We start from the raw sequence: 26,233 nt of genomic DNA on the forward strand, positions 1-26,233 counted from the left end.
TTGGTATTCAGCATGTTTATTTTGTTTTAGCCATCGCTTGATTGAATCTATGCACAAGTGCAAGGTGTCAGAAGTGATTTGCCATGACTGATGTACATTCCAGAGGTGGACCTCTTCACTTCCCCTTGCAACAACAAGGTGAGCACCTTTTGCTCCCTGTACAGGGAGTCTGGCAGGCCAGCTTCAGATGCCTTTGCCCGCCACTGGGGCAGGGGCCTTCTGTATGCATATCCTCCACTTCCACTGGTATTGAAGACTCTCCTGAAGCTCTGCCAGGACGGAGGGACCATAATTTTCATTGCCCCTCCCCCCCAGTGGCCGAGACAGATTTGTTTCTTGATCCTTCAGGATCTCTCAGTCAGGGAACTGATCGGTCTGGGGACCTCCCCAACCTGATCAAGCAGGCCCGGGGCAAGCTGCGCCATCCAACCTCCAGGCGCTGTCTTTGATAACTTGGATGTTGAAAGGATAGTTTTGCAGCCCCTTGATCTTTCTGATGACGTGTCTCGGCTGGGCTGAAGACCAACTTGTTCAGAGTATACCTCAGTGCTATCAGGGCCTACTACCACTTAGTTGATGGTTTGTCTATCTCCATGTAACCTGTGGTGAGCCGGTTCATGCCGGGTCTGCTTCAGCTGAAGCCACCCCTGCAGCCTCCTATTGTGTCCTGGAATCTCAACGTGGTACTGGCTCGTCTCATGAGAGATCCTTTCGAGCTGCTGCGCTCCTGCCATCTGAAGTACCTGATATGGAAGGTTATCTTCTTGGTTGTAGTTAGTTTGGCACACAGTCAGTGAGCTTCAGGCATTGATGATATATCTACCTTACATGAAATTATTTCACGACGGTAGTTCTACGTACTCACTCTAAATTTCTGCCTAAGGTGGTGACTGATTTTCATCTTAGCCAGTCCATTGTCCTGCCTACTTTTTTCTCAGGCTGCATTCTCACCAGGGAGAATGGGCTCTGCATAGATTGGACTGCAAAAGGGCCTTGGCTTTCTACCTTGCGTGGACAGCAGGCCACAGACAGTCCACACAGCTCTTCATTCGATAAGAATAGATTGGGAGTTGCGGTCACCAAGCACACGTTGTCTAACTGCTCATACAGAGAGACCCACTCTGCCCACTTCCCACCCCTGACCCTGCAGAGATCCCCTTCTTCACCCAGGTCCCACCTATGCCAACACCCCCCCCCCCCCCCCCAATCTGCCCACCTCCCACAGGGAGCCCCCTCTGCTTGCCTCCAACTCCTCACCAGGCAGGAAGACTTCCTTTTACCCATTTCCCACCACCTGTTTCCATCCTCCATTGACTGCAGGGCAGGAGCGAAGCGCAAAGGCGGAGCTATACGTGGAGGTCTCAGTACTGGATTAACAGGGTAATTCTAGTTTATTTAAACAGCAAATTTACATTTAACCAATATTTGCACGAGAAAGGAACCTGAAGTCAACACTTCCTCCTTGAAATTCCAGGGAGCCCTAGAATGCTCTTCAGCCTATGCTAGTAACTGGGGACACCACCTCGCTGATCAAGGTGTCATTTTTTTTTCTCCTTACTACCAAGGCACACGCAGCCGGCCACAGCTTCTACTAACTACACAGCGCGAGCCCGTCGAGGCTTACTCGCCTGTAACCCAATTCCACAGATTCTGTCCAAATAAGTGGGCGAGGGCAGTTGTTACTAGGGATGTGCTATCGTGCAGGACGAATGCCTAATTCGTCCTGGTTTGGGGACCCCCAAAACCCGAAATAATTTTTCCCGAAATTTCGGGAAAAATTTGGTTTCAGGTTAGTGCGCACTAACCCGAAATTCGGGTCGTCGTCCCCCCCTGAATTACAAAAGCCCAAACCGCGGGAAATAGGCGCACATTCCTAGTTGTTACCCATGTTAACCCTCAGTCTCCTGATAGCACGGACGCCACGTCACCCAAGTACCAAACGCCACGGAAAGTCAGACCTGGAAGGTGGCATCCTCCCAACTTACGGAGGGTATCTGTGATACCCCCAAGGGCACGAAGGCCAGGCAAGGTCATCAAAGAACGACCTCCTGGAGAGTGTCATGCAGTCTGCCACGATATGCCAGGATGATACCTTACGAGAGCCTGCGCATGGGATGGGCAACGGCATTGTACCCTCGTGGACAGGCCTTCTGTCCAGCTGGCATTGGCGGCACCACCCTTCAAGAGAAGATGCATTGCCACTGCAGCAATCCAAAACTGAAACAGTGTGTGCTTGTTTCGGTCTGAATCAATGGCACAAGCGTACAGGAGTTTATCATATCCAGCCAAAACTACCAGACACATCACGCTTAGAGATTGGGCCTTCTCCACAGCTGGTCCAACTTTATGGAACTCCATTCCCCTGGATCTTAGAATGGAACCCAGCATCTCAACATTCAAGAAAAGACTCAAGACGTGGCTGTTCACGCAGGCCTTTCCTAACTCCAACATTACTTAACTCCCTTCAGTCAACATACTTCGCTAGTAATAACATTAATAGCCACCTCTTATAATGTTATTATATATAATAGATATATATATAATTATCTGATCTTCATTTTCCTTCTTACTCCAAGTTATTGATTCCCTGTTACATGTAACTGCTTTTCTGCACCATTGTTCAAATTGTAAAGTTTATTGCACCCCTGTTTCTTGTGAACCAGCATGATGGGACTACCGTCTTGAATGTTGGTATATAAAAAAACTTAAATAAATAAATAAATAAATAAATAAATAACTGGCTGGCGGATTGTATTTCCTTCTACTATCTCCGTGAATGCCGGTATAGAAAAATACAAATAAATAAATAAATAAAAAATACTATGCGCAGTGGGCCTTCAGCTTGGAGGCCACGTCAAGGCTAATTCCAACAGGGCCATGGCAGCATCAGTATCTCACTTACATGTGGTCCTTGTGGCCAAGAACTGCAGGGCTGCAATGTGGAGTTCTCTCCACACGTTCATTGCTCATTACTGTTTGGATAGAGATGGCCGTAGTGACAACAGCTTTGGTCAGGCTGTCCTGCGGAAACTCTTTACGTGAAAAAAAAAACCTCTTCCTGCCTAGGGCCCATCTTTTGGGTCAGGTTGTCTCTCTTTGTTTTTCACAGCACCTCAATTGTTGTGCCTATTGGTACCAGTTTCGGTGTCTGTGAATTTACTAGAGTTTGGAAGCAGCCTGTAGCTTGGTATTCACCCAAGTGTGAGGACTACCATCCTGCTTGTCCTATGAGAAAGCAAAGTTGCTTACCTGTAACAGGTGTTCTCTTAGGACAGCAGGATGTTAGTCCTCAGGAAACCCACCTGCCACCCCACGGTGTTGGGTTTCTCCTTCATTTGTTACTTTATTTTTTCTTAATGCTCTGTTACGAGCCTGAAGGGGGACCCTGCATGGATGCGTGGATAGTGGCATGCTGAGCATACTCAGTATGCCAGTCAAAATTCTAGAAACTTTGACAAATGTTTTCCGTGCCGGGCTCCATCTGATGATGTCACCCATATGTGAGGACTAACATCCTGCTATCCTAGAACACCTGTTACAGATTAGAACATGCCTATACTGGGTCAGACCAAGGGTCCATCAAGCCCAGCATCCTGTTTCCAACAGTGGCCAATCCAGGCCATAAGTACCTGGCAAGTACCCAACAACTAAGTCTATTCCATGCTACTGTTGCTAGTAATAGCAGTGGCTATTTTCTAAGTCAAATTAAATTAATAGCAGGTAATGGACTTCTCCTCCAGAAACTTATCCAGTCCTTTTTTAAACACAGCTACACTAACTGCACTAACCACATCCTCTGGCAACACATTCCAGAGTTTAATTGTGCGTTGAGTGAAAAAGAACTTTCTCCGATTAGTTTTAAATGTGCCACATGCTAACTTCATGGAGTGCCCCCTAGTCTTTCTATTATCCGAAAGAGTAAATAACAGATTCACATTAACCCGTTCTAGACCTCTCATGATTTTAAACACCTCTATCATATCCCCCCTCAGCCGTCTCTTCTCCAAGCTGAAAAGTCCTAACCTTTTTAGTCTTTCCTCATAGGGGAGCTGTTCCATCCCCTTTATCATTTTGGTCGCCCTTTTCTTTATCTTCTCCATCGCAACTATATCTTTTTTGAGATGCGGCGACCAGAATTGTACACAGTATTCAAGATGCAGTCTCACCATGGAGCGATACAGAGGCATTATGACATTTTCTGTTTTATTCACCATTGTCACAGGACAAGCAGGATGGTAGTTCTCACATATGGGTGACATCATCAGATGGAGCCCAATCACGGAAAACTTCTGTCAAAGTTTCCAGAACTTTGACTGGCCCCTACTGGGCATGCCCAGCATGGCACTAACCCTGCAGCCAGCAGGGGTCCCCCTTCAGTCTTCTTTTTTCTGCGCAGCAGTTGCCTTGCGGTAAAGGAGCTCTGAAGAGATTCCAGACAGGAATTTTCCTCACGGAATTACTAAAAGTTAAGTTGCCCCACAGGGGTCCCTCTTCTACCTTTTATAAGTCCGCGGTGCTCCGGTAAGTTTTGACCCGTTTCCTGTCGATTACTGTCGAGTTTGGCCTTTGTGGCCTACTGGCCGTAGACCGCACTGCGGCTAAATTTTTTCCATGGCCATGGCGTCGGGGTTTCGTCGGTGCCCGGACTGTACCCGCACCATGTCTGTCACAGACCCCCATAAAGTCTGTGTAATGTGTTTAGGACGCGAGTACGATGTCTTGACCTGTACCAAATGTGTCCTCATGACACCAAAGGGTCGCAAGGCCAGAATGGAGAAGATGGAATTTCTCTTCCGTGCTCAAACCCCGACTCCATCCATCGCATCGACGTCATCGGAACCGGCACTGTCGACTTCGCGCCAGCATCGACCACCGACTGGTGACCAACCGGCATCAATGAATACTCGGCCATCGACACCTTCTACTCTCCCTCAGGATCGAGGAGATCGAAGGGAGAAACATTGCCATCGACACCGTAAGACTCGGACCATCGAGGGAGCAAAATCATCGACCTCGCCATCGTCCCAGCCGCTGTCAACCCCGTCCAGGAAAGGCACGACCATTCCTGCGACTGAGTCACCGAGGCAACCCTCACCCGATCGGGGATCGGGAGCCACGACTCCGCCTGTAGCGGTGGTCCCTCCGGCTATGCCTCTGCCTCCTTCTTCTGTTCCGGAGCCGGGGCTGCTTGCTCCAGGTCTCCGAGAAGAACTGGACCGGATGGTCCAGGAGGCCATCGACAAGGCGATGCAACGTCTTCAGGTTCCTCCGACACTGGCACCGGCTGTGGAACCGATCATCAACCCGATTCCAGCAGCGCTGGCACTGCTGCTGTCCAGGATGGAAGCCCTCATGGCCGCTTTTCCATCGATGGATCATGGTCTCCGTTGGCTCCGATGCCCTCCCCACTGACAGCATCATCGGGAGGAGAAACACCGTTCCACATTCCTCCATTCGGAGTTATGCCTCAGCCATCGATGCCTATACGTCCTTCGCCACCGATCCAACCATCGGTGCCGATATGTCCATCGGCGCCACCGAGTCATCCATCTATGCCCTCGATGCCTATGCCGGTGCCTTCGAAGCCATCATCGGTGCCTCCGATAATTCCTCTGATTCCTTCGGAGCCTAGACCAGGACCTTCAGGTATCCAACCACCCTGTCCCCCTCTACTTCCTAGAGGAAAGGGTGTCGATCCTTATGATACCTGGGGAGATGATACCTCAACAGACATCGATGACTTACCTTCTCCACCTTCACCCACTGAGAGTAGAAAGCATTTTCCTCCAGAGGACCTCTCATTTATAAATTTTGTGAAGGAAATGGCTGAATTGGTTCCTTTTCAATTGCAGACGGAACAGGATGATAGGCACCAGATGATGGAGTTGCTCCAATTCATGGATGCCTCCAAGGTAATAACCTCTATACCCGTCCACCAGGTCCTTCTTGATCTTCTCAAGAAGAACTGGGAGAATCCAGGAACCATTGCTCCAGTACACAGAAAAGCTGACACTACTTACTTAGTGCAGTCAGCCCCAGGATTTCAGAAGTCACAGCTTGACCACCACTCCGTCATGGTGGAGTCTGCTCAAAAGAGGGCAAAGAGGTCAAAACCTCATTCATCTACCCCTCCTGGTAAGGAACAAAAATTCCTGGACCACATTGGACGCCGAGTATTCCAAGGAGCCATGCTCATCTCCCGAATTGCTGCCTATCAGCTTTATATGACCCAATATAACAGGGCCATATTTAAGCAGATACAGGATTTCTCAGACTCCCTGCCTCAGCAATTCCAAGACCAACTACAAACCCTTGTAAGCAAAGGTTTTGAAGCAGGAAAGCATGAGATCAGAACATCTTATGACATCTTTGATACTTCTACTAGAGTATCTGCAGTTGCTATTTCAGCGAGATGGTGGGCCTGGCTCATGTCTTCTGACCTTCACCCAGAAGTGCAAGATCGGCTGTCCAACCTGCCCTGTGTAGGAGATAATCTGTTCGGCAAACAGATTCAATGGATGGTGGCTGAATTAAAAGATCATCATGAGACCCTAAAACAGCTCTCTTCGATGCCTTCTGACTTCTCTTCAAAGCAGCCCTTTAGAAAGGACTCTAAGAAGTCATTCTACCGTCCATGAAAGTCCTACCCACCACCAGCCAGATCCCGTGTTACGAGACCTTATCAGAAACCTCAGTCTCGCCAAACCTGAAAACAGAAACCACAAGCAGCTGCCCAACTGGGGCCTGCTTCCGGTTTTTGACTTCCACTTGGAGAGCAGCAGCCAGATTCCTCTGTCGCACATACCAGTGGGAGGTCGGCTATGCCACTTTCACAACATGTGGCATTCAGTCACAACCGACCAATAGGTACTGGCAATCATTGCTCAGGGTTACCATCTGAACTTTCTTGCCCTGCCACCGTACTCCGCACCACTCCGACCTGCCACCAGACTCCCCACCACTCCGACCACTCCGTTCTTCTGGCTCAAGAGGTCTCCCTTCTACTCCAGTCAAGAGCAATAGAACCCGTTCCATACTCTCAACAAGGCCTAGGGTTCTATTCCCGGTACTTCCTAATCCCCAAAAAATCGGGAGGCGTCCATCCTATTCTAGATCTATGGGCCCTCAACAAGTACCTCCAGCGAGAAAAGTTCAAGATGGTTACCTTGGGCTCGCTTCTACCTCTTCTACAAAGAGGAGACTGGCTCTGCTCTCTGGACCTCCAGGACGCATACACCCATATTGCGATAAGTCCAGCTCATCGCAAATACCTGAGATTCCTAGTAGGCCTCAAGCACTATCAATACCAAGTGCTTCCATTCAGCCTAGCGTCTGCTCCACGAGTCTTTACAAAATGCCTCGTAGTCGTCACAGCATTCCTCAGGACACAAGGTGTTCACGTCTACCCCTATCTGGATGACTGGTTAATCAGAGCTCCCACTCAGCAAGCTGCTCTGTCATCCCTCAATCTAACCTTACACACTCTAATTTCGTAGAGTTTCTCGTCAATTACAACAAATCCTACTTAGTCCCAACTCAAACCTTATCGTTCATTGGGGCAGACTTGGACATCTTACAGGCAAAGGCTTTCCTGCCTCGACAACGAGCACTGGCCATCGTGTCTCTTGCTCACCAACTGCAGTCTCAGCACACTGCAACTGCACGCCAATTTCTTGTCCTCCTGGGACATATGGCGTCCTCAGTCCATGTCACACCAATGGCCCGCTTAGCCATGAGGCTCATGCACTGGACTCTGAGGTCTCAATTGACTCAAGCTATTCAGCCTCTGTCGACCATTGTCCACATTACCGACTCACTCCGTCTGTCCCTCGCCTGGTGGAAACATCAGAACAGTCTCCTCCAGGGATTGCCCTTCCAGGTTCCAATCCTCAAATCATTCTCACCACCGACGCTTCCAACCTCGGGTGGGAAGCCCATGTAGCCGATCTGCAAACACAAGGCTCTTGGTCTCCAGAGGAAGCCAAACACCAGATAAATTTCCTGGAACTTCGAGCAATAAGATATGCTTTCAGGACTTTTCAGGATCGCATGTCCAATCAGGTAATCCTAATTCAGACGGACAACCAGGTGGCCATGTGGTACATCAACAAACAGGGAGGCACAGGCTCCTTCCTTCTATGTCAGGAAGCTGCGCAGATTTGGGCATAAATGCATAAATGCTTGACTAATGAAGTCAAGCATTTATGTTTTAAGAGTCTATGACTGACGGAGGACATTTTAAGAAAAAAGAAAAAATTCTTGAACAAAAATTATTTTGAAAGTAAATAAATTTAAAAGAAGGCGAATGATTGAAAAGACCAGTTGGTGTCTCTGTAAGAATTCACACAACGTCAGGCTTGCTGACGCCTTCTTTAGCCATTATCTTTAAATATAATTTGGTTCCACTTTTGTTGTTGATAATATGGATCACAGTGGATAATTATTGACTCTTTGTGTTATTATATATATGAAAATCCCACTAGCTGGATCTGTGCTGGGGAATGTCTGCTCTACAGAATCTTCTGTCTCCTGAGAGAGAGTACTTTTGGTTGAGTTTTGCAAGAACCTTGAGCTCAAATGGGATATACCTGGTTATCAAAATGCTCTGGAGAACTTTGGAGGGCTGACCCAGCTGGGTTGATTTCTTTGTGCAAAGAAAGGGTACCAGAGATATAGAATCTGCCTAATGATATGGCTGTTAATACAGCTGTGATGCAAGACACCAAAATCACTGACACTCAGCACACTATCAGTTATGCTACTGTACTTGCTGCCACAGTAAAATGCATGCCATAAGTTTCAATGGTCATCTGAGGCATAACTGCAACTGAATAGAGCTGTTCAGGACTTCTGATGTTGTGGTGCTGCTAACACACTCTTCCATTGTGAGGCATAAGAAATAAAAACCAGTTTGGATTAAAAAAAGGTAAAGCTATTTAGGCCGTGAAATTATCTTTACAAATGGCAGTTCAAAAACTGGATTCTCAGGAAGGAAATACTCACAGGAAAAAAAATCCTAATCCCTCAGAATTGGAGCTAGACCAGAAGCTGTGGCAGGCAGCAGTCATGACAGCCACCACCTCCCCTTTTACAAGCCTCTTGTCTGTATTCTTAATCATCTCTTGCTGCCTTCCCTATTTGTTTCAGTCTTATGATCAGTGGTAGTTTATTAATTGCCCATTCCCTGTACATACCTGGATCAGTCCAGACTGCTGGGTTTTGCCTCCCTTCCAGCAGATGGAGACAGAGAAAAACTTGTAGAGCACCCCCTATTAGACCAGTGTGCCACCTGCATCTCCTCAGTATTTCTCTGTCTCCAGCAGATGGAGGTAGTGCAAAACCTGCGGTCTTCACCTTTTGTCTGGAGATGTTGACAAGGAAAAAAAAAGAGGCAAAAGAAAAAAAGGCAGACTAGTAGATCTCAGGACAAACCGAAAAAAAAAAAAAAAAAGATCTTCCCAGGGGGTTGGCAGATCCTAGGGGGGCCATCCCGCCTGGTTGCAGGGTGTGAGTAGCTGGGGTTGGGGACCCGCAGGGCTCCCAGACGGCAAGGCATCAGAAGGGATATCAGTTGTCCGGTCTCTTCCCCCGCTGTCCCACAGTCCGAATTGAAAAAAAAAAAGCAGCCTGTCCATCTTCTTTGGTAGCGGTCGTCTACAAAAAAAAACAAAACAAAGAGCCGGCACTGGAAAGAGGACCAGGTGGCAGGTCTGTTATTCGGAAGGTCCCAGGGTGGAAGGGGCATTCGGTGGGGCAGTAGTAGCAGTGTCTGTCCTGCGGGCAGACTTCTCTGCCTGGCCGCGTGGTTTCCCTCGCCCCCCCCCCCCCCCCCATCTACCGATGCGGCAGCCGACGCGATGTGTGGCCTGCAGGGAGTCTGTGGCGCTTTCGCTCTGGGCTCTGTGTATGCTGCCTTCCAGGAGGGGAAGGTCCCTCGGAGTGGCTGCCAAAGCCCAGGGGAGCCGGCAAACTGGCAGCCGATCAGATAGCTCAGGCCGATCCGGAACAGCGGACATCTTGGAAATTTTTGCTGCAGTGCAGAAAAGAGCATTGAGGGGGAGGAGAGCTCCCGCCCGAGCTGTCACCGGTTCCCGGCAGCCCGAAGGTCACCCAGGATCCCTCACGGATGATTCGGATGAGGGACCCGATTCCCCGGTGGGGGAGGGGAGTGGTCCTTCAGCATTTTCCCTGGACTGAGCTTTTAATGCACAAAGCATTTTTAGCTACTCAGAGCCAGCAGCCAGGAGTCACCGTGCAGGGGAGACCGGAGGGTCCACCGCGGAAGGCTCCCCATCGTCAGGAATCCCAGAGGTCGCTCCGTGTCAAAATGTTGCGGGGCTCATCCCTCCTGGGAGACGGGGCCTCCAGCCCTGCAGTGGCGGACACTGGTGCTTCGGATATGCTGTCAGGTCCCCTGGCCCTTCCCAGAGGAGGATATTGAAATAAGGACACCGTTAGAGGCCGATGATCCAAGGTGGTTCGCCTGTTTCATTGAGAGGAATTAGACCCACTTATCCCCTGAATTCTGGCACAGCTCAGTGTGGATCTTCCATAAGAAATCCTCCCTCTGGATTCCGTGGACCCGGGCTGGCAGGATTACGGGGTCCATCCAAGGCTTTTCCTCTTCATCCCATGCTTCAGCAGTTGATGACCTGCGAATGGGAGGTTCTGGAGGCGGGCCTCAGAGTGGGGAGGGCAATAAGAACAAAAGAACATGCCATACTGGGTCAGACCAAGGGTCCATCAAGCCCAGCATCCTGTTTCCAACAGTGGCCAATCCAGGTCATAAGAACCTGGCAAGTACCCAAAAACTAAGTATATTCCATGTTAGAAAACAGCCACTGCTATTACTAGCAACGGCTATTTTCTAAGTCAACTTATTTAATAGCAGGTAATGGTCTTCTCTTCCAAGAACTTATCCAATCCTTTTTTAAACCCAGCTACACTAACTGCACTAATCACATCCCTGGCAACAAATTCCAGAGTTTAATTGTGCATGGAGTGAAAAAGAACTTTCTCTGATTAGTTTTAAATGTGCCACATGCTAACTTCATGGAGTGCCCCCTAGTCGACATATTATCCGAAAGAGTAAATAACTGATTCACATTTACCTGTTCTAGACTTCTCATGATTTTAAACACCTCTATCATATCCCCCCTCAGCCGTCTCTTCTCCAAGCTGAAAAGTCCTAACCTCTTTAGTCTTTCCTCATAGGGGAGCTGTTCCATTCCTCTTATCATTTTGGTAGCCCTTCTCTGTACCTTCTCCATCGCAATTATATCTTTTTTGAGATGCGGTGACCAGAATTGTACACAGTATTCAAGGTGCGGTCTCACCATGGAGCGATACAGAGGCATTATGACATTTTCCGTTTTATTCACCATTCCCTTTCTAATAATTCCCAACATTCTGTTTGCTTTTTTGACTGCTGCAGCACACTGAACCGACGATTTCAATGTGTTATCCACTACGATGCCTAGATGTCTTTCTTGGGTGGTAGCACCTAATATGGAACCTAACATTGTGTAACTATAGCATGGATTATTTTTCCCTATATGCATCACCTTGCACTTATCCACATTAAATTTCATCTGCCATTTTGATGCCCAATTTTCCAGTCTCACAAGGTATTCCTGCAATTTATCACAATCTGCTTGTGATTTAACTACTCTGAACAATTTTGTATCATCTGCAAATTTGATTATCTCACTCGTCGTATTTCTTTCCAGATCATTTATAAATATATTGAAAAGTATGGGTTCCAATATAGATCCCTGAGGCACTCCACTGCCCACTCCCTTCCACTGAGAAAATTGTCCATTTAATCCTACTCTCTGTTTCCTGTCTTTTAGCCAGTTTGCAATCCACGAAAGGACATCGCCACCTATCCCATGACTTTTTACTTTTCCTAGAAGCCTCTCATGAGGAACATTGTCAAACGCCTTCTGAAAATCCAAGTATACTATATCTACCAGTTCACCTTTATCCACATGTTTATTAACTCCTTCAAAAAAGTGAAGCAGATTTGTGAGGCAAGACTTGCCTTGGGTAAAGCCATGCTGACTTTGTTCCATTAAACCATGTCTTTCTATATGTTCTGTGATTTTGAAGTTTAATATTGGGGTTACATTTGCTATCCTCCAGTCTTCAGGTACAATGCATGATTTTAATGATAGGTTACAAATGTTTACTAATAGGTCTGAAATTTCATTTTTTAGTTCCTTCAGAACTCTGGGGTGTATACCATCCGGTCCAGGTGATTTACTACTCTTCAGTTTGTCAATCAGGTCTACCACGTCTTCTAGGTTAACCGTGATTTGAGTCAGTCCCTTTGAATCATTACCCATGAAAACCTTCTCCAGTATGGGTACATCCCCAACATCCTCTTCAGTAAACACCGAAGCAAAGAAATCATTTAATCTTTCCGGCGATGGCCTTATCTTATCTAAGTGCCCCTTTAACCCCTCGATCATCTAACGGTGAACAAATTATATCCCTTGCCTAAGGAAGACTTGGAAGTTCTTCAGTCTCCCAAGGTGGATACCTCTGTGTCTGCTGTCACGAAGAGTACTACGATCCCAGTTGCCGGGGTGGCTGCCCTTAAGGATCTCCAGGACAGAAAGCTTGAGGTTCTGCTGAAATTAATTTTTGTTGTCTCGGCGCTGGGGATCTGTGCGACCGTTTGCAGTAGTTTTATGCTCTGGGCGAGCCTTCACTGGGTCCTATAATTGCTGACTTCCTAGGACCTCCTACCTCAGGAATCCACTCAAGCGGAGCGCTTGAAGGCAGCAGTGGCATATGGGGCTGATGCCTTATATGACCTCCTCCGTACGTCTTCCGGAACCATGGCGTCTGCGGTTTCGGCAAGAAGGTTCCTGTGGCTATGCAACTGGTCAGCTGATGTATCTTCCAAGACTCAACTGAGTTCGTTTCCTTTCAAGGGCAAATTCTTCTTTGGGGTGGATCTGTAAGAGTTGATTAAGTCCTTGGGGGAGAACAAGGTTCATAGGCTTCCGAAGGACAGCCCTCGACCTTCAAGACCTTTCTCGCAGACCCGTTCTCGTTTCTGGGGACAGCGGAGATTTTGGCAGAGCAGAGCTTCTATTAATGGTCAGCGACAGTCCGCGGGCAGAGCGCAGTCCTGGTCTCATTCCTTTCGCGGCTGCAGGCCCGCCTGCAACGATGCCAGCTCCGTGACGCCCGGAGCGAAGTCCACCCAAGAGATGCAGCCGGCCCACTCCTCGGTTCCCCAGGTAGGCGGACGGCTGTCCGATTTCTACGAGGAATGGGTCAAGATAACTTCCGACCAATGGGTTCTCACTATCATAAAGAGAGGCTACGCATTGGAATTTGCTTGGCCGCTACGAGATCTTTTTCTAATCTCTCCTTGTAGTTCACGCTTAAAAGCACACAACGTCCAACAGACCCTCGACTGCTTGGTCTCTCTGGGGGCTATTGTCCTGGTCCCCAGGGTGGAGTGGACAACGGGATGTTATTCCATATATTTCATTGTCCCAAAGAAGGAAGGTTCGTTTTGACCGATCCTAGACTTGAAGAGGGTGAACTGAGCCCTCAAGATTCCACGCTTCCGGATGGAAACTCTGTTTTCCGTCATTGCGGCAGTGTGCACGGGCGAATTCTTGGCGTCCCTGGACTTAAAGGAAGCGTATTTGCATATAGCCATCCACAAAGACCACCAGAAGTTCCTTCAGTTCAAGATCCTCGGCCAGCATTTTCAGTTCTGTGCCCTGCCGTTCGGCTTAGCGACTCGCACATTCACCAAGGTGATGGTGGTCATGGCAGCAGTCCTGCGGAAGGAGGACGTGTTGATTCACCCGTATCTGGACGATTGGCTTATTCGAGCAAAGTTGAAACTTCTCTGCGAGGCCGCGGTTGACAGAGTCGTGAGTCTCCTGGAGTCCTTGGGATGGGTCATCAATCAGGCCAAAAGCAACCTTCTCCCGTCTCAGGAACTAGACTTCTTGGGAGCCAGGTTCGACACTCGTATGGGGAAGGTGTTTCTTCAGGAGGATCGGATCTCCAAGCTGATGCAGCAAGTCAGACGGCTTTGTCTTTTCCTCTCCCCAAGGCCTAGGACTATTTACAGGTCCTCGGTTCCATGGCGTTCACCCTGGAATTGGTACCATGGGCGTTTGCTCATATGAGACCTTTACAGAGAGCGTTACTTTCCCGTTGGGACCCGAAATCAGAGGAATTTCAGGCCCCCTTACCGCTCACCTAGTCCACCATATCCAGTCTTGGCTGGTGGCTGATTCTGGAGCACTTGAGTGTGGGGTGAACTTTGAGGTCCCCCAGTGGGTGGTAGTGACAACACAGGCCAGCCTCTCCGGTTGGGGAGCAGTCTGTCAGTCGCGAGCCGTGCAAGGCCAATGGTCCTAGGAGGAGACTAGCTGGTCGATAAGTCGCCTGGAAACAAGAGCAGTTCACTTGGTTCTACAACAGTTTCTGCCATTGGTGCGCAATCGGACTGTCAGAGTCCTGTTGGACAATGCAACGATGGTGGCCTACATCAACCGGCAGGGCTGTACCAAGAGTAAGCCGGTGGCCGCCGAGGCGGAACATCTCATGTTTTGGACGGAAAAACATCTCGCTCTTCTGGCGGCATCGTACATCGCGGGCACTGACAACGTGCAGGCAGATTATCTGAGTTGGCAAACAATCGACCCCGGGGAGTGGGAACTCTCCGACGAAGCCATGGAACTCGTGGTTCACAGATGGGGTCCTCCAAATCTGGATCTGATGGCAACTCAAAGGTATGCCAAAGCCCCTTGATTCTTCAGTTGCAGAAGGGAACACAGGGCAGAGGGAGTTGACGCTTTGGTGCTGTCATGGCAGACCACGGTTCTTCTCTATGCCTTCCCACCGTGGCCTCTGGTCTGCAAAATGCTTCACCGGATGGAGGTCCATCCAGGGAAGGTGATCCTGGTAGCTCCGGAGTGGCCCTGACGCCCATTGGTTCGCGGACCTTGTCAATCTCGTAGTGGACGGTCCTCTGCGGTTAGGTCATCTTCCCAATCTTTTACGTCAGGGTCCTATATTTTTCGATCAGGTGGATCGCTTTTGTCTAGCGGCCTGGCTTTTGAAAGGCAGCACTTGAGAAAGAGAGGTTATCAGGAGGACGTGATTACTACTCTTCTCCAGGCGCGACAGCCTTCTACCTCGCTGACTTGCGTTAGGGTTTGGAAGGTGTTTGAATCCTAGTGTAAGGATCAGGGAGTTTTTCCCCGTCAGACTTCCATCACTCAAATGCTGGCATTTTTGCAAAGAGGCTTAGCCAAAGGGTTGTCTTTCAAGTCCCTGCGAGTCCACGTGGTGGCCTTGGGGTGTCTTCTGGGTAAGGTGCATGGTACATCTCTGGCATCGCATTCGGATGTCGTCCGCTTCCTTCAGGGTGCGAAGCATCTCTGCCCCCCAGTCCGTTCCGTTTGTCCATCGTGGAACCTTAATCTGGTGCTCAGGGTCTTGTGTGAAGCTCCCTTTGAGCCGTTAAAGCGGGCTACCTTAAAAGATCTCACGTTAAAGACTGTATTTCTGGTGGCTATATGTTCAGCTCGTAGAGTGTCTGAGCTTCAGCAGGAACCTTTTCTGCGTATCTCAGATTCTGGGGTCTCTCTTAGGACGGTTCCGTCTTTTTTACTGAAGGTGGTCTCCTCTTTTCACGTGAACCAATCAGTGGAGCTTCCAGCGTTTTCGGATTTGGAAGTGGAAGCATCGCACGCCCGGGAGTTAAAGCGCTTAGACGTCCGCCGAGTTCTCCTGCGCTATTTGGAGGTCACAAATTCCTTCAGGGTTTCTGATCATTTGTTTGTCTTGTGGAATGGTACAAAGAAGAGCCAACATGCGTCCAAGGCAATTATTGCCCGTTGGTTGAAAGAAGCTATTGCATCTGCTTACATCTGCAGAGGCAGGCCTATTCCTGAGGGACTGAAAGCACACTCCCTGTGTTCTCAGGCCGCTTCATGGGCTGAGTATCAGTTGGTTTCGCCACAGGAAATTTGCAGGGTGGCAACCTGGAAGATGTTGCATACTTTTGCTCATCATTATCGATTGTACGTCCAGGCTCCGGATGTTAACAATTTTGGCAGCGGAGTTATTCGCGTGGAACTCTCAGGGTCCCACCCTGCATAGGGAAGCTTTGGTACATCCCAGCAGTCTGGTCTGATCCAGGTACGTACAGGGAAAGGAAAATTGGTTCTTACCTGCTAATTTTCGTTCCTGTAGGAGCACGGATCAGTCCAGACGCCCTCCCAGAAAGAGGGTTCGTTTCTTTTCCTTTTCCATGAGAGTCCGCTCTAGTACTCTGTTTTGTAGCTGAAGGTATCAGAAGAAGACGATATGTTACTCTTTTGTATATTCACGTTGCTCAAAGTTGGTCTTATTATTATCTGTTTATCTTGTTGATCTGCCAAGTTAGTCTGAAATGTTACTAGTTCTCTGCTTTGAGACTGTTTATACTGAGGAGATGCAGGTGGCACACCGGTCTAATAGGGGGTGCTCTACAAGTTTTTCTCTGTCTCCATCTGCTGGAAGGGAGACAAAACCCAGCAGTCTGGACTGATCCGTAGTATTACAGGAACGAAAATTAGCAGGTAAGAACTAATTTTCCTTTATGCTTTTTGGGTGGACAAAATCTTTACCCTTTGATTGCCAGTGTTGAGCAGGCTACAGTTTCAGAGGCTTCAGAATAATGCAGAGGTTTGGCATATTTGTTTGTATATTTGGATCCATTAAAACAATGAAATTATTGGATATTCAAAGTTTCCAAATTTTCAGAATTGGATGGAAACAGCAAGATATTTGATTTTTGTATATTTTCTAATGAATGTATAATATTGCAATTTGTATTATCTTTGTATTCTTTTGCAGTCGGAAATCACAGTAGAAAACCTTCCTGCGTATTTAAGACTTCAGAAACCCTTACTCATTTTATTCTCTGATGGCAATCTAAGGCATAGTGACCAAAGGGTGATTTTGAAGTTGATGAGAGAAAAGCATCTGGAGGCATTTGCCACTTGTTGGCTGAACCTGTAAGCGTGCAATTTATTTTCTCTAACCGGTAGAAAATCTACTAACACTGATACTTATCATGACACTCATCCAGTTTGAAACCAACTGAATCATTCCTGTAGTAGATTTAAAAGTGATAAACATGTAGATATTTACACGCATCCTGTTTATACTCACATAATTGAAATTTACTCATGCAAAATGAGTTTCAATCTGAAAAATATTCTCTACTTTCAAAAACAGATCTATGATCATTTCAAATGTACTGTTAAACACAGTGAGTGTATAAAAGAGCAACCAATGGATCACAAATGTAGAATTGGATGGCAACGTCAAAAAGTGCATTTTCTGACTCCATGTCCTGCAGGTGTATGTTACACATACACACACACACACACACTCACACACTCTTCTGGAGCTTCTGTATTTGTTACTCTGTAGGGGTGGAGGAATGCAGGTAGGGGAGTATTGGTGATGGGTATGGGGGTGGCTGGGTGGGGATGGTGTGTGGGTAGTGAGGGTGTGGGTGTAACACTCTTTCCCACTTACACTCTCCACTTCCTATTCCCTTTCCTCTTCTTCTGCTGCTTTCTCATCATCACCTGGGATATGCTACTGCACTAGGAGGGTGAGGCCTCCCTCATCATCCCCACTACTCACTATCTCCTGTGCTGGCTTCTCTTTACCTGGTGGGGCCTGAGCTCCTCACCAGCACCTCCTGCAGTCCACTGGAGCTACTGGCCTATTTTTCCTCTCTTCTACCACAGCAGTGCTTATGTTTTAACTTTGCTCACACATTAAGGGGTGGATTTTAAAAGGAGCGCGAATAGCCTACTTTTGTTTGCGCTCCAGGCGCAAACAAAAGTACGCTGGATTTTAGTAGATACGCGCGGAGCCGCGCGTATCTGCTAAAAACCTGGATCGGCGCGCGCAAGGCTATGGATTTTGTATAGTCGGCGCGCGCCGAGCCGCGCAGCCTACCCCCGTTCCCTCCAAGGCCGCTCCGAAATCGGAGCGGCCTCGGAGGGAACTTTCCTTTGCCCTCCCCTCACCTTCCCCTCCCTTCCCCTACCTAACCCACCCGCCCGGCCCTGTCTAAACCCCCCCCTTACCTTTGTCGGGGGATTTACGCCTCCCAGAGGGAGGCGTAAATCCCCGCGCGCCAGCGGGCCTCTTGCGCGCCGGGCCACGACCTGGGGGCGGGTACGGAGGGCGCGGCCACGCCCCCGGACCGCCCCGGGCCGTAGCCACGCCCCCGTACCCGCCCCCAAAACGCTGCCGACACGCCCCCGAAACACCGCGACGACCGGGCCCGGCCCCGACACGCCCCCCTCGGAGAACCCCGGGACTTACGCGAGTCCCGGGGCTCTGCGCGCGCCGGTAGGCCTATGTAAAATAGGCTTCCCGGCGAGCAGGGCTCTGAAAATCCGCCCCACATCCTACATCTCTGACATCAGTGACATTGATGGACTGGCAAATGACATAAGCACCCTTTTTAGATTATAAAACATGCTAAAAGAACAAAAACAATTTTTATTTCATGGTTATTTATGAACTGGGAAGAGTCTTTTAAACTGGAAAAAAATCTTTCCTGACTCATTATTAATTGAATACAGAAATAGTAATACAGAATCAGTTTCTTAAAAACAAAACATATTTTACATTGCTGCACTATGAATAGCAAAGTCTCTTGAAACTAAAGAGGCACTCTGCTACAAACTTACCAATAGTAAGCAAGTCTACAGTTAGATGGCAACTTAAAAAATGTGTGATGACTCCATTGCGTGTGCATGTGTGTTACAGGAGCTCTGGAGATATCTTATAGGAGGTCTGGATGTATATGTCTTGCAGTTTCTTAAGAGGAGGGTAGGGAGGAAGGCTGAGGGTGTGTGGGAAAGTGAAAGTGGGAGGGTCAGTGTGTTTGGATGGGTGTCCTCCAGCCACTTCCCTGGAAGTGGCACCCCTACCTCTTTCCAAGCCCCTTTTCCCAGCATCTAGCAATGTGTCTTCCCCTCCCAGCCCTTCCCCTACACCTCCAGCATCTTTATACCCCTTTCCTGCATCTGGCTTCTTCAGTTAACTAAGGGGCAGGCAGAGATTGTGCCCTTGTCAACTATTGTGCACTTTCTGCCAGCCCACTAGTTTTGAACAAATTCGTGCTATTGGCACAGACTATTTTTGATAATTTTATATTACTTTGGTTTATTGTTTTGAATTGTTTTTCACCTTGGACATTGTGAAATGGAAAGAAAAATCAGAACTGATGATAATGATAGTGGTGGTGTAGAGCAGTCATCAGTGACAAAACCTGTACCATTGTCCCTCCTGCATTGGCTGGCAGGATCTGGGGAACTTACTAGCCATGTTTCTTCCACCACTGATTACTAGCAGAGCCTGGGGAACTCATCAGTGTTGCTTCTTCCATCGCTGGCCCCTTTGTATCTTCAGCTGATGGGGCCAAGGAAACCTCACAAGTCCTGTTTCATTTGTTGCCAGTGTTTGTTCTTGGATTTTCCACCTGCCCACTTTTATTCCCTCACTATCAATGTTATAGTCGGTCAGACAGACAAACCAAAAATAGAAGCACTTCCTTTATTTCATAAAATGTGTTAAACTTGCTAAATTATGCATGTATCCAGGAGTTAAAGCTCATATATTTAAACTATTTATTCAAGAATTACTTTCTTTGAACCTTGTGCCAGCTGACTGTTAGATGCAATCTTCTGAAGTTTTATCAAACTCTAGGACTTTGGTATCTATATCGGTGAACCCAAAAGAAAAGATGTGAACACATTTTCAACATAGGATAAATCTGAGTACCTTTAAAAAAAAATATTTAGTGCTGCATACTGAAAGTATAATGTTGCCAGCATTATAAAAAAAATAGATTTTCTCACCTTTATTCTATTCTAATCCATTTATTAGCCTTTCCAATGCTGTGCCTTTCTTTCTTTTTCTTTCTCGGTTTCCTTTTTCTTTCTCTGTCTTCTTCTTTTCTCCATCAACAAGCAGGCATGAGTTAGCCATAACGTGAGAGTGGTGTCATGCAATGGTACTGACAGACGCAGTTCTCAGAACTCTGTAAAGACTTTACTGAGCATGCACGAGAGTTCCTCCGCGTGCACACTGCCTTGTGAGCCCTTCAGTCTTCTTCATCTAAGCTACCACACATACTTTTCTCAGTCTTTTATAAACATTTTTCTTCTTTTGGAGCCTAGTGCATTTATATCTGCTTTGTTGCTTTCTAATTTTTCTGCCATTGCTTTGGCAGCCCCTCAAACACTACTTATTTTATTTATTTATTGATTGATTGATTGATTGATTGATTGATTTACAGGTATTTATATACTGTCCTTCAAAGTGTGTTCAGGGCTGAAGAAAGGAGAAAATCTCCCCAGAAGATCTCTCCTTTGCCAATTTTGTTAGGGAGATGTCAGAGACAATCCCCTTTGATCTGATTACAGAGGAGGGCACACGCCATAAAACATTGGAAGTTCTCCAATTCTTTGATGCTCCAAAAGAAGTCATGGCTATCCCTGTGCACGAAGTGCTAGTGGACCTCCAGCATTGTCTCTGGGAGCATCCTTGTGCTGTCCAGCCAGTAAATAAGAGGACAGATGCAACTTATCTGGTCCAACATATTCCTGGATTCCAAAAACCACAGCTACCCCATCAGTCGGTGGTAGTTGAGTCTGCACAAAAGAAGGCCAGAAGACTACGACCACACTTTTCAACACCTCCTGGCAAAGACCAAAAATTCCTTGATATCTTGGGTCGCAAGATATTTCAGGGTTCTATGCTAGCGTCACGAATAGCTGCATACCAACTTTACATGACACAGTATCAAAGGAATCTCTGGAAGCAGGTTCAGGGAATAGCTGACTCTCTTCCCCAACAATAGCAAGATAGTCTCAACGCCATACTATAGAAAGGCCTTGAGGCTGGGAAACATGAGGTTTGTGCTGCTTATGACTCCTTTGAAACAGCTTTTCGCATGTCAGCAACAGGAATCAGCGCCAGGAGGTGGGCCTGGCTAAAAGCATCTGACTTGACACCTGAAGTCCAAGACAAACTTGCTGATTTGCCATGTACCAGTGAAAACCTATTCAGAGACAAGATACAAGACGCAGTGGCTCAATTAAAAGACCATAATGAGACCCTGTGGCAATTAGCCACAGTTACTACCGAGGCCCCTTCTTCTGCAAGAAGATCCACTAGAAGGGAACCTATAAAACCATTTTATCGCCCACGCAGATACTACCCACTTTCAGTCTCAGAGAGCACATCCTTCACAGCCCAAGACATCCAGGCCTCAGCCACCACCGCAAACAGGCCAAGCCTCTAGACTCTGAGACCTATCCAGAGAACAGCAGCCACTCCACAAATCCAGATCCAGATTTTCCAGTAGGAGGTTAAATTCACCATTTCATAACCAACTGACTCAACATTACCACAGACCAATGGGTGATATCCATCATAACACAGGGATACCATCTAAACTTCCTCATGGTACCCTCGGACTCACCACCCAATCCACTGTGGATGCAGAAAGATCACACAAGTCTTCTACAGTCAGAACCGTCCACCCTTCTGAGCGCCAGGGCTGTGGAATCTGTGCCCCAGGCACAGCAGGACAGAGGGTTCTATTCCCACTATTTTCTCATTCCAAAGAAATCAGGCGGCCTCCGCCCCATCTTATACCTCCGCAATCTCAACAAATTTCTACGAAAAGAAAAATTCAGGATGATGTCCTTGGGCACCATGCTTCCCCTTCTGCAAAAAGGAAATTGGCTTTGTTCTCTGGATCTTCAAGACGCTTACGCTCACATTCCAATATTCCCATGTCACCACAAGTACCTGCGTTTCCTAGTGGGACACCCATACTTTCAGTTCCGGGTCCTGCCTTTCGGACTTGCCTCGGCACCCCATGTATTTACAAAGGGCCTAGCAGTGGCTGTGGCCCATCTATGCAAGAAAAGCATGCACGTCTTTCCTTTCCTGGATGGCTTGCTCATCAAGAGCCATTCCAAGCAAGGAGCTCTTGTTGCTCTCAAGCTCACTATCAATCTGCTACACTCTTTGGGATTTCTCATCAACTACCAAAAATCCCACCTGACTCCATCTCATCTCTTTCTTTCATCGGAGCAGATTTGGACACCACAGTCGCAAATGCCTTCCTGCCCAACAACCACACAGTCACACTTTCCAAGCTATCTTTGTCTCTGCGCACAAAAGTAACAACCTCAGCCCATCAATTCCTAACGTTGCTGGGACACATAGCTTCCACAGTACATGTCACTCCTATGGCCAGGTTGGCCATGAAAATAACTCAATGGACTTTGAAATCTCAGTGGCTCCAAGCCAGTCAACCGCTTTCATCCCAGATTCAAGTAACCCACCAGTTACGTTTATCGCTTCTCTGGTGGACGAACAAAGCCAACTTGCTAACAGGTCTACCCATTCAGCAACCAGTTCTGCAAGTAGCTTTAACCACAGACGCATCCAGTTTGGGTTGGGGAGCTCATGTGAGCAACCTTCAAACTCAAGGTACTTGGACACAGCTCGAAGCAATGTTTCAGATCAGCTTCATAGAGCTTTGAGCTATACGTTATATTCTATATGTGTTCAAGGACTGCCTTTCACAGAAGACTGTTCTCATACAAACGGATAACACAATTGCAATGTGGTACTTGAACAAACAAGGAGTCACAGGCTCTTATCTCCTCTGCCAGAAAGCCATGCAGATCTGAGCCTGGGCCCTTGCACACTCCATGTATCTCCGGGCCACTTATCTGGCAGGCATACAGAACGTACTAACAGATCACCTCAGCCGACAGTTCCATCCCCACGCATGGTCTCTGGATACTGTGGTAACGATCAGAATCTTCCAATGCTGGAGTCAACCAACAATAGACCTCTTTGCATCCGAAATGAATCACACAGTGGACAGATTCTGCTCCCTGCACAGACAACCAAACAAGTTAGCCATGGACGCCTTCGCTCGCCCCTGGAACACAGGCCTCCTATACGCGTATCCTCCGATACTGCTGATAGCCAAAACTCTCATGAAGCTGCAACAGGACAAAGGGTCAATGATATTCATAGCCCCGTATTGGCCTCGACAAGTATGGTTTCCCATGCTTCTCGACCTCTCGATCAGAGAACCCATTCGCCTGTGCAGCTCCCACTCTCATAACTCAGAAGCAAGGCATGTTATGCCAACTGAACCTTCAGACCCTATCCCTCACTGCCTGGATGTTGAAAGCTTGATCCTGCAACCACTCAACCTTTCAACTGATGTCTCTCAAGTGCTAGTAGCTTCACAAAAACCTTCCACACGAAAATCCTATCATTCTAAGTGGAATAGATTTACGATATGGTGCACGCAAAAAGGTATAGACACCTTTTCCTGCCCCACGCCATCTCTATTAGACTATCTCTGGCACCTTTCAGACTCTGGTCTCCAGACTTCTTCGGTAAGGGTACACCTGAATGCCATCTCAGCATACTACAAAGGAGTTGGGGATGCCCCGGTAACAGCGCAACCCCTACCCTAGTGAGTAGGTTTATGAGGGGCCTCCTACAAGTTAAGCCCCCTCTATGGCCACCAATCACTGAATGGGACCTAAACATAGTACTTACAAGACTCATGCGCTCCTGCAATGTTAAATTTCTTACATGGGAAGTTCTCTTCCTAGTAGCCATTACGTCTGCTCAAAGGGTTAGTGAGTTACAAGCACTTATCACATACTCACCCTATACCAGGTTGCTACATGACAGAGTGGTCCTCCGTACTTACCCTAAATTCCTTCCCAAGGTGGTTACTGACTTCCACTTGAATTAGTCTATAGTCTTGCCCACATTTTTCCCAAGGCCTCACTCTCACCAGGGCGAGAGAGTTTTACACACCTTGGACTGTAAATGTGCACTTGCATTTTACCTAGACCGCACTGCAGTCCATAGGAAATCCACCCAACTCTTTGTTTCTTTCAATAAAAACAAACCAGGAGTTGCTGTGGGCAAACAAACTCTTTCCAATTGGCTAGCAGACTGTATTGAATTCTGCTATGATAAAGCAGGCCTTCCTTTCCAGGGACGAGTGAAGGTGCACTCAGTGAGAGCCATGGCAACCTCAGTAGTACACTATCGTTCAGTACCGATTGCTGAGATCTGTAAAACAGCAACATGCAACACGGAGCTCTCTTCACACATTTGCAGCACATTACTGCCTGGACAAGGAAGGACGTCAAGACTCTGCCTTTGGCCAATCCGTCTTGAAGAACTTATTTCCATTATAATCCCAACTACTTCCACATCCAATCTGTTGTGATTTTCAGGCTGACTCATTTTTACCAGTAGTGCACCAGTTGTTGTGCCTGTTGCACAAGTTGTACCCTGTTGGTCCAAGTTAAATATGAATCAGCCTGTAGCTTGCTAATCACCCACATGTGAGGACTACCATCCTGCTTGTCCTGGGAGAAAGCAGATTTGCTTACCAGTATCAGGTGTTCTCCCAGGACAGCAGGATGTAGTCCTCACGAAACCCACCCGCCACCCCGCAGAGTTGGATCCGAAACATTTTATTATTTTATTTTTTTGCTCTCACCTTTTGCTACAAACGAGACTGTGGCTACAGGGATTATGGTATGCTGTACATGCTCAGTGTGCCAGTCAAAAGTTCTAGAAACTTTGACAGAAAAGTTTTCCGTGATAGGGCTCCATCCAGTGATGTCACCCACATGTGAGGACTACATCCTGCTGTCCTTTGAGAACACCTGTTACAGTAAGCAACTCTGCTTTATCAGCTGCAGCAGGGGCCCAACCAGTTCTTGCCCAATGCTAATATTTCTCTTACAATAACACATTCTTCCAAAGATGTCCCTTCAATTCTTTTCAGTGTTAATTCAGTAACAGCAGCTGCCCTCTCTGTGCCAGCAGAGAGAGAGGCATCAGTCCAAAGCTCAGCAACAAATGCAACCTAAGCTAGGCATCAGTTTTTGACAACACAGACCTACCTCTCCATTCCCTCCTTTGTTGAGGGGAAGGGTTCAGTCCTTCATCCCAGAATGGCTCTGTATCACCAAGAACCAGTGAGTCCTGAAAACTGTGGCATATGGCTACCGTTTACGCTTCTCACACCATCCTCTGACCCAGTGGCTTTCAGTCTTCAGCTCTGACCCTTCTCAGTCAGCCCAACTGCAGCTGTAAATAGTCATTCCTTTGGCAGAAGGCAGTCAACCTTGTTCCTTTTCAGGAGTGTGATCAGAGATTCTAGTCCTGGTATTTTCTACTCCCAAGAAGTTAGGGAGATTAACAGCCTATACTAAACTTGTGAAGACTAACTAAATTACTGGTTCAGGAGAGGTTCAAGATGAACTCCCTTCAGTTTTCCCTTTCATTCAACCAAATGATTGGATATGTGTTCTGGATATGAAAGACGATTATGTGCATATTCCCATTCATCCTGCCCATTAGAAGATCCTCAGATTCATTATGAAGAATGTGCACTACCAATGCAAGGTGCTCCCCTTTGTCCTCTTAGTGGCGCAGAGGGTGTTCACAAAATGCTTTGTACTAGCGCCGGCACATCTTCATCAGCAAGGAATGTGTGTTATTTTCCCTGGAGAATTGGTTAGTGATGGGTGCTTCTCCTTCAGAGTTCTGGAATCCTCAAAATCAATACAACTCCTACTTGGGTTTCCTGCTCAACATTTATAAGTCACATCTGGTTCCAGCTCAGAGAATTCAGTTCAGAGGAATCTAGATAGATCTGCTTAAGGAAAAGTTGTTTTCTCATTGTTGAGAGAACCACATTACTAAGGGATACAGCAAGGGCCTTCCTTCAACAGGATTGAGCATTGGACATATGGCGGCTGTGGTACATGTGGTCCTCTTGACTTTCTTGTACATGAGGAACCTTCAGTGGGGTGCCAAAGCCAATGAGATCAGCTCTATCAACCAATGCCCACAAATCTTCATGATCTCCAGCATCCCTTTAGTAGTGAATGAATCCAGAAGCTTTAATGGTAGGTCTCTCACTATGCATCCTACCACTCCAAGCGGTTCTATCTATTGATGCCTCCAGCAAGGAATGTAGAGCACACACTGGTGCAACGTGGGCCCAGACTTTGTGGTACCTGGTAGAGAATCATTTGCATATCAACCACTTGGAGCTGCAAGCCATTTGCTATGCTCTGAGGACTTT

General features: G+C 47.5%; 1 protein-coding gene across 3 annotated transcripts in view; it reads left to right on the plus strand.

Annotated features, from left to right (window-relative positions):
• Positions 1-26,233, plus strand: part of TXNDC16 (thioredoxin domain containing 16) — a 242,981-nt gene that overhangs the window by 206,427 nt on the left and 10,321 nt on the right. For all 3 annotated transcript variants that reach the window (XM_029598324.1, XM_029598325.1, XM_029598326.1), the window contains one exon: positions 16,888-17,048. In XM_029598324.1, the coding sequence (XP_029454184.1) occupies positions 16,888-17,048 (161 nt within the window). The remainder of the gene's footprint in view (positions 1-16,887; positions 17,049-26,233) is intronic.

The sequence above is a fragment of the Rhinatrema bivittatum genome, chromosome 4, assembly GCF_901001135.1.
Source record: "Rhinatrema bivittatum chromosome 4, aRhiBiv1.1, whole genome shotgun sequence".
Lineage (NCBI taxonomy): Eukaryota > Metazoa > Chordata > Amphibia > Gymnophiona > Rhinatrematidae > Rhinatrema > Rhinatrema bivittatum.